This window comes from Lygodium microphyllum, chromosome 2 (genome assembly GCF_053477565.2).
Source record: "Lygodium microphyllum isolate KBCC chromosome 2, Lygodium_microphyllum_v1.1.10, whole genome shotgun sequence".
NCBI classification, from domain to species: Eukaryota; Viridiplantae; Streptophyta; class Polypodiopsida; order Schizaeales; family Lygodiaceae; genus Lygodium; species Lygodium microphyllum.
In genome coordinates, this window is record NC_141136.1 from 90230485 (window position 1) to 90240041 (window position 9557).

Genomic DNA, 9557 nt, shown 5'->3' on the forward strand with positions numbered 1-9557 from the left:
TATCCCACATTTCTTGGAGAATATATTGGGTGCTTAAGAAAGCTTACATTCCCTTCAAGATTAGATGCCTTAGGCTACTTACTTTTAACTTCAATAGAAGTAGAACCAACGCCTTTTTTGTCTAGTGATTTTGCATTGCTTGTTGCCACTAGCCCTCCATCTCGATCCTTGGTGGATATTGAGACCACTTCCCTGCCCTTGTCATTGTTGTTAAGGGAAATCTTTGGCTCTACTTGTTTACACTCATTAGATCTATCCTTGGCTTACTTTTGATAATTTTGAGGACATACATGGGCAAAATAGCCCAATTGCTTGCATAAGTAGCATACATCATGGAAATTTGAGAAACGTACCATTTACAATAGTGGAATGCCTCTTTTGTCATTGATTCCAATACTTTGGGTGGTTTGATACACCTATCCCATACGATGCAAGCACTTCTTAGACTACGAGAAGGTTAGGGAATGCAACCCATACATGGCACTATGATAGTAGGACTTCTTTTGGTGTGAATGTAGTTGACCATGGCAGATTATGAACTAGGTTTCCCTTAGAACCCAATGAGTAAGAGACAATCCCTTTGGATGTAGCTAACCATGGTAGATTGTGAACTAGGTTTCCCTTAGACCCCATTGAGTAAGAGAGAATTGAGTTTCTTTTTGCTTGGGATCCAACTAGGACTTGGTAAAAGATATACCTAGGTGCAATGAGCTTGAAAAGTACTAAGAAACCATTCATAAAACTCTTCATAGTAGGTACCTGCCCCATGAAATAGAAGAACAAACTTGCATAGGAGAAATCAAAGTATCTTTGGCAGATGGCCTTCCAAAGGGAGCTCCATCTTGATCTTGTGGACACTCTCTTGAAGAATGTAGCCCTTTTCGTTTTGCACCATTGATATTTTGCACATTAGTGGTGAATGCTTGGACTATTGATTGCAAATCTACCCCTTTTTCCTTGCAGTGTATAGGAGTCTACCTGTAACCTCCATCTTGACATTGTTTCGTGTCTCTTCTACAACTTAGGCCGTGGAATGAGTTTCTTAGGGTCGTCCTTTCTCGTTTGCTTAGCGTGGGGCCAAGGAAGGCTGCAATTAGGCGTGCATAAATCTTGCTTTCTGCCCTTTTGGGCGATGGTGACGAGAGATTGAGTATTGCCTTTAAAGTTTATGGAGCGAATGCTAATAAATTAGACCGAAGCAAATTAATGGTAGGGTGCAACCATAGAACGAGAGAGGCGTGTCGAAGGTGTTCCATATTTCGGGTGTACACGACATGCAAATTCCGAAACATTAATTGCGCCATAGCTTCGTTCTTCATGTGAGCGGCTCCACGCAGCACACACCACGAAGCCTCTTCGTCCTGCCTCGCCTCTCTCTCTGGTTTTAGCTATATATGTAAACGCAGGTTTATCGGCCATGGAGAACCACCGGATTCATCGCCACCCCATCTCCCACCAGCACCATCTGTTCCAAGCAACAGCAAATAATCGTCTTCACTGTCCTGTTGCCACAGCAGGCAGTCTATTGGCCAGCCCCCCCTAGCCATGGCTCCCCCTGCCGCCCCGGATGTCCTCGCCCCGGAGAGCCCTGCCCCTGCCGACAAGTTCACCGAGGCCGACCTCGTCGAGAAGCTCTCCTCCGCCCCTGCTGCCGACATCCCCCTCAAGTTCATCCTCCCCGAAAACCACCGCCCTGATGTCTCCCTCACGCGCTCCAGCGACGAGATCCCCGTCATCGACATGGCTGGGCTCGCTGATGCGCGCAGGGACGAGACCCTCGCCGCCATCCACAAGGCCTGCCTGGAGTGGGGGTTCTTCCAGGTCATCAACCATGGCGTGGCTCCCTCTGTGATGGATGCCATGAAGCAGCAAGTGGAGGAATTTCTCGCCCTTCCTGTCAGTGAGAGAGCTCCTGGTGGTGTCAAGAAAGGTGTTGCGAGCCAGGGATATGGCAGCGGGTATGTGAAGCCGGACACTGGAGCTCGTGATTGGAGAGACTATTTCCTTCTCAGAACCTATCCGGAGTCCATGAGGGATTATGACTCGTGGCCCAAGAGCCCAGCTTTCAGGTAACTAATTGAAGGCTTTACTAATTCGTTGGCCTGAGGTCCTGAATTTCATCTTCAGGCATCGATGACCCGAAATTCTCTCAGCAAAGTGCATCTGAATGTGTTTAATCAAGGTGATGTTTGGTATGTTGTCTGATCGGTGAAATGGTGGTAATGGTAGTTCACTTGATTACAGCTGGTGGACCTTCCGCTCAATGACAAGCATGTGGGCTGCAAGGATATGTTTATTACTTGGATCCTGACATGTCTGTTTTCTTATCAGAATTAATCGCATGGTCCCAGCTTTTCCAGTTTCTATAGGAATTTGTTGACACATGATAGAATTGACAATTCTTTCTGATGCTGAAAACTATTAGGTTCATGAAGATTTATTGCGGCCTCCAGACATAATAATTAATTTCTCAGGGACAGGAAGTTCAATCCCTGGAACTCTTATAACTGTTTCCTCTAATGTATCAAACAGTACCTCTGTGGAGTCTAGACTTCACAGCATACAGGACATTCTCATCCTTCAAAGTAATACATCAAATATAAGTTTTGACTAATAAGATTACTCCTTAAAACTGACAGATTTCGTTCATGTATTTGAAAGTCAGTTTTCCTGATCAGATTAAAAGTAGCTGCCAATTTATTTTTGAGAAATTATGTTCCAAGGACATATAGTTTAAATTGGACTGATTGCAAGCTGTCCCCCTTTGCAGGGAGGTGATTGGGCAGTACACCATGGAATTGAAGCAGTTGGCAGAAAGATTGCTGGAGTGTCTGTCAATCAATTTAGGTCTTTCACCCAACTATATTCAGGAAGCATTAGGGGAATTGCATCAAGATTTGCTCATTAACCACTACCCACCTTGCCCTAGGCCGGAGTTAGCTGTGGGTGCCAACAAGCACACTGACTTAGGGGCTGTGACATGCCTTTGGCAGCTGGAGGATGTGGTTGGACTCCAGGTACTTAAGGATGGGGAGTGGGTGCCTGTCAAACCTCTTCCTGGTGCCTATATCATCAATGTTGCAGATATGGTAGAGGTGAGTGATCGTTTCCCCTTTTCTTCAATGTGTCAGCGGATTACCACAAGAAGTTTTAGATGAATTGGCACTATAATTCCTACGTTGTGAACTACAACAACATCATGAGCTTCTACGAGGGGGGGTATCTTACACCCTAGCTAAGGGTGGTTGGGGGCAGGGGGCTGGGGGCTGCCAGCCCCCGGTAGCTAGCTATGCCGTGTCTTCCGAGAAGAAGCTCATGATGTTGAACACCACATGGAAAAAGAAGGAAAAGAGCTCGTTAACCCACACGGCAGAATGTCAAAATGGTGTTGTGTAGATTCATAACTTGATGTAAAGAGTTTGTATAGCTGTAGTGTTCCATCAAGTTGAAAGATTATGTGCTAGATTAGTTATCTAACAATCATTCCTGGTAACGCTTGCTATCATGCTTATTGAAGTTATTTTTCATCACGAGCTTAAACAGATTATTTAATCCCCTTATTCCTGATGTTTAATCAGGTTGTGAGCAATGGCATCTACAGAAGCATCACACATCGTGCAGTGGTGAATACTAGCCGCCGGCGAGTGTCCATTGCAGCATTCTATGATCTGCATCCAGAAGCTGTGATTAAGCCAGCTCCTCAGCTCATCACTCCGGAGCGTCCAGCTCAGTTTGCCCCTGTGCGTTTCTGTGACCATGCCATGAAGCTAGCTATTGAAACTGATAAAATTGGAGAGAAGGTAGTTAACTAGATGAGCTATTGAAACCGATAAAATCGGAGAGAAGGCAGTTAACTAGACGCCTCCTTATGCCTAAAAGATGTAGAAGAATAGTGAGTTATGCTGCATCCGGTTTATTGTCCTTGCCTGATATCACGTACCTAGCATTTGTTTCTCTCCTTGAGTTCGAATATTAATTTATACAGCCCTGCTCTCTCTCTATCCCAGCCTTATTTCACTACTTCCTTAAGAGGCCAAGTTCAACGACCCAGTGTAGATGGCAGTTACTTATGAAGGCAATTGATTTTGGATAGACTTTCATAATTGAATTAATTGAATTACACGTGGCTTTGTTATGTTCAACCTCAAGGTCCTTAACAGCTTCCTCTATCATGCCACATTATATGTATGGTTGGTTATGGGTACGTGTACAATTACATGCGTGTGCGTGTGTAGATGTAAATGACATTAAATATTAAACTGGTTGGTTATGGGTACGTGTACAATTACATGCGTGTGCGTGTGTAGATGTAAATGACATTAAATATTAAACTATTTATGGATACAGGCGTACTCATGCTTATGTAGAAATAAAAGTATTACTAAATCATCAATGAGCTTCAATGAGCTATATCAAAAGGTCTTTATAGCCAAATGTCAAACAATGCGGTATAGAAAAGATTTTTTATAGACAAATGTTGAATTTGTGAGAAGAGCACGTATAACAGTAGAAGAGCACGTATAACAGTGAAGTTTCTTGAAGAGCAGGAATGAATGAAGTCTACAAAATGTTAGACAGACAAGTTATGGATCATAATGTGTCTATGAAGTATGTGTATTGCAGCCGGTGGATGTGAAGAATGTTATGTTCTTGAATGTTGTATAAATTAAACCAATAAGACTATGGAACTATTTCATGCTAAAAATATATTCCACTCGGGGAAAAATGAAACCTTTAAATGAGCATAATAGCTTGCCTTTGGAGGCCAAAAATGTAGAAATATACCTCCTTTACAAGGACAAACGCCCTTGCACCATCGTGAAATTAAAATTGGACATATAGTACAAATCAATTGGAAGCATGGAGTACTCGTATCACCAGCATTTTCTTGTCATAGAAGATGGATAAAGACCAAACAAAAACCAAATACAATGTAGATATTAAAAAAATGAAAATGTTTGGATTGACTTTTGCTAGCTTGAGAAACTCTTTTGAATAAATGTGTACAATTAGTAGACATTGATATTGTCACGACTTTCCATGTGCTAGAAATGAAAAGCCAAATCTACTCGCGGCAAGCCAAGTTAGACCAAGAGGTGTGTAGCACACAAAGTAATGGATATAAAGAAAGTTTCTCTTTGCACACGACATACATCACACAATGGCCACAAGCTACCTGGTGCACAACACATTATCTTACTACTATATTATTTTAGTTTTAGGTTCGGAAAGCCCTGAACCTCTAGAGGGCTTTTCGAAGCTAACCCCTTTTTCAAACCTCCCTCTTTTTTCCTTCCCTTCTCTCTCTTCCTCTTTTTTTTCATTAAAGCTTTCCCTCCCCCTCCTTCACCTCCCTTTTTAAAATTAAAACCCCTTCCTTTCTCTCTCTCTCTCTCTCTCTCTCTCTCTCTCTCTCTCTCTTAGATTAAACTTTTAAATGTAACTTTTTGTCTTGCTACTATATTATTTTAGCTATAGGTTCGGAAAGCCCCTGAACCTCCAGAGAGCTTCTTGAACCTAATCCCTTTTCCAAACCTCTCTCTTTTTCCCTTCCCTTCTTTCTCTTCCCTCCTTTTTTTCATTAAAGCTTTCCCTTCCCCTCCCTCACCTCCATTTTTTAAGTTAAAACCCTTTCATTTCTCTCTCACTTATAATCTCTCTCTCTCTCTCTCTCTCTCAAATTAAACTTTTAAATGTAATTTTTTTTTCTCTCTCAAATTAAACTTTTAAATGTTAATTTTTTGTCTCACTACTACATTATTTTAGCTATAGGTTCGGAAAGCCCCGAACCTCCAGAGGGCTTCTCGAACCTAACCCCTTTTCCAAACCTCCCTCTTTTGCTCTTTCCCTTCTTTCTCTTCCCCTTTTTTTTCATTAAAACTTTTCCTCCTTTCCCCTCCCTCACTTCCCTTTTTAAAATTAGAACCCCTCTCTTTCTCTCTCTCTCTCTCTCTCTCTCTCTCTCAGATTCAACTTTTAAATGTAAACTTTTTGTTTACTTAAAATAAAGAGAGACGGAGAGAGTGAAATATACAAAGCAAAAAAGAAAGAAGAGAAGATGAAGAGAGGGAGAGAGAAGGGAAAGAGAGAAAGAGAATTATAGAGAGGAAATATATAATTTAAAAAAGAGATAGATAGAGAAAAAAAAGGAGAGAAAAGAGGAAGAGAGACATACAGAAAAAAATCAAAGAGAGAGAGAGAGAGAATAATATGAAGAATAGAAAGAATTTGAACACAGTGAGAGAACTAAAGAGAGAGGAAAGATAAAGCTTAAAAGAAAGAAAGAAAATTATAGAGAGATAAAATATAAAATTTAAGAGAGAGGAAAAGAAAAAAAGAAAAGAGGAGAGAGGGGGAAAAGAGATAGAGAGAAGAAAATGAGAGAGAGAAAATAAGAAGAAGAGAGAATTTGAATACAAAGAGAATTATAGAGAGAAAATTTAAAAGAAAGAGAAAAGAAAAAAATTTAAAGAGAAAAAAAATGAAAAAAGAGGGGAGAGAAGGAAAAGAGAGAAGAAAAAAAGGAAGAGCGATGGGGAAAAAGAGAGAAATCTTTTTAAATTTTAAATATTTTTTGAGAAAGAGAGGAAGGGAGAAAGAAGAAGGAGAGAGGGGGGAAAAGAGAGAGAGAGAGAGGATATAATTTAAAAGAGAGAGAAGGAGAGAAGAAAAAGATAAAATTTAAAAGAGAGAGAGGGAGAGAAGAAAAAACAAAAAGAAAGAGAAAGGGGAGAAGAAGAGAGAGAGAGAGAGAGAGAGAGAGAGAGAGAGAGAGAGAGAGAGAATATAAACATAAAGAGAGAATTGTAAATAGGGAAAAGATAAAATTTACATACTTTAAGAGAGATTGACGAGGGGAGGGAAGAAAGTGAAAGAAGAAAAAGAAGAAGAAGAAGAAGAGAGAGAGAACATGCTAAAATTTAAATATTTTTTGAGAAAGAGGAAGGGATAAAAAAGGAGAGAGGGGGGAAGAGAGAGAGAGAGAGAGAGAGAGAGAGAGAGAGAGAGAGAAGATATAATTTAAAAGAGAGAGGAGGGAAGAAAAAGATAAAATTTAAAAGAGAGAGAGGGAGAGAAGAAAAAACGGAAAATAAAGAGAAAGGGGAGAAGAAGAAGAAGAGAGAGAGAGAGAGAGAATTATAGAGAGAGAAAAGATAAAATAGAGGAGAAGGAAAAGAGAGGGGAGAGAATAAAAAGAGAGAGAGAGAAGAAAAGCAGGGAGAGAAAAAAAGCAGAGAGAGAGAGAACTAGGACAGGAGAAAAAATAAACTAAAATAGAAGGCTGAGAGAGAAAGAGAGAGAGAATTAGACATAGGGAATTCATAGGGGGAGAGAGAGAGAGAGAGGAAACAGAGGAAAGAGAAAGATGAGAAATGGATTGTTAAGCGAAGTTGTCGTGCAATAGCATGACTACTTTGATTACTGCTTCGAGGCAGCCTAGCGTTCCACACGCTAGTGTTACCATTATGAAGGAATCCAATGTGAACTCTTTAGATCAAAGCATATTCCCATATTAAAAATTGTGCTTTTATATTCAAGTATTCTACCCCTCCATGTTATCTCTACATTACTCCCCCTTGTTAGCCATTCTTATGACTCGTCATTTATCCTCTTTTGTCTTGTGGAAAATTTTGATGAACACAGCACAATTTAAAAAAAAAAGGTAATATCATTAAAATGGATTAATTACTAGACTTGAATGAAGGCAATTGACCATATCAAAATATATTTATGCTCAAGAAAAAACGTGGAATGAGCTTGTTAGAAGCAAGTGTTGTCCCTTGAACACATGGATGGGGCAATTTAAGGTGACCTAGAATGTGTAGTAACTCACCAATCTTTGTATAGACGTCATCTAGAGGGCGTTGATTTGTTGTGTAACACACACATGCATACTAGGTTGCTCACCATTAAAAACAATCTCTCAATTGTAAGAGTTTGTTTAGTTAATGCAATTGATGAATAGGTTAAGTGGTTGAGAGAAAAAAAGGAGAGAGTACAAAATAGATTACAAAGGCTATCACATCAAATGGAGTCTAAAGTGAAAAAAGGCCAGGGGTCTACACTTGAAAACAAAAGGGCAAATGAAAGGCCAAAATCCAAAGAGGATGCAAAGTCTATGTAAAAACCTAGAAATTGAGAAGATACCTTGCAACTACATCATAAGTATTGAGTGCAAAATATACATGGGAGTTGTCATGATGGCTTTTCAAGAAGGATGTTTAAAAGTCCAAAAAACTAGAGATACTTGTAGCTAGAGAGGTAAAAAGAGAGTTGTCTGTAGGAATTAAGAATGGCCAACAGAGAGGTAGGGAAATGGGCTACCTCTTAGGATTAGGGATATTTTTGAGAGGATGATGGTTTGCGGAGGGGGGAGGCACATGAATATGGAACTATAGTGGTATGGTATGGTCCAACGAAGGAGGGCTCAGGGAAACATAGAAGGGAAGAAATATCAATTTTTGTATATACACACTAGAGGTGAGTTGCAAATAGTTAGGTCATAGAAGGGAATCATTGCATTGAAAAAATGGATCAAGAGTCATAACAATTCTCTTCAAAGAACATTGATACTACGTATCACATTATTGACAAGAGATGAGGAGGCCATATCCATTTAGGTGAGGCTAATGCTCTCCAAGCACAATCATATCCATCTCAATGTATGGTATTTTCCACTAGATACATCTCAATTGTTAAACACGTCTCTTTGCATCTCTTGTATGAGGATATGACATGGAACATGTAGGATGTAGGAGTCCTCCTTATAGGAAACTTAATGCCTACAAAGTAGGTTCCATGCCCACTCTTATGACATTCATGATAATGGCTTTCTCCTCCAAGCGCAAAGGATTTGTGCACCAAGATGCTAATTGATAATTCTCACATCAACAAGAAAATCCTTACTTGTCATTACGGCTTACCATTTAATTATGTATAATAGGGATAGCTAAGATGTAAGGGGTTTACATGCTTTCTACATGCAGGTGGCTAGTGTACAATCAGGAAAGCTATAGTTGCTAGATCCCAGATAGCACTTATCATCCTAAAAAGTTCCCAATTGCATCCCTTTAAGAGATTGGTTGGTATGACGAGGAACATAAGGTGCATTTGCAAACTTGATAAGGGTGAGTGCATTGGGAACGTGAATGTGCATACAATAGAATGAATATGAATTGAATGAGCTTACTTAGCATAACAAAAACATGATTTGGGTCAGTTTTATGTGAGTAGGGACAAAGAAGATGCATGGAGGCTCTTTCGAAGAGCACAAGCCCCATGTTTCAATGAACTCAATTAAATGAATGTCTTCGATTATGCTTTGCAAGACTTACTATAGGCATAATAAGAGAGAAGGTGATAAGTGGAGGGGGGCTAGGTCAGATAAGATCTATTTGGGGAGTAAAGTGGAGTGGGTGTGTCCCCAAATGTTAAAATCTCAAGACTCACAGAGTATAGACCACCACCCTGCAGTGATGGCATGCAGAAGTATTTAACGTGTGAGGAGAACATGCAAGGGTCCCTTGCCATTCCAAGTTTGGCACATGCTTGTTGCA

The 9557-nt window shown here is 40.1% G+C and overlaps 1 protein-coding gene across 1 annotated transcript; it reads left to right on the forward strand.

The window, feature by feature from the left end:
- Positions 1-1343: 1343 nt before the first annotated feature.
- On the forward strand, positions 1344-3984 carry LOC148040010 (jasmonate-induced oxygenase 4-like). Its single transcript, XM_087695787.1, has 3 exons — positions 1344-2069; positions 2771-3095; positions 3579-3984. Exons 1-3 carry the CDS (start codon positions 1546-1548, stop codon positions 3810-3812), a joined length of 1083 nt encoding a protein of 360 aa, XP_087551913.1. The 5' UTR covers positions 1344-1545; the 3' UTR covers positions 3813-3984.
- Positions 3985-9557: the final 5573 nt, after the last annotated feature.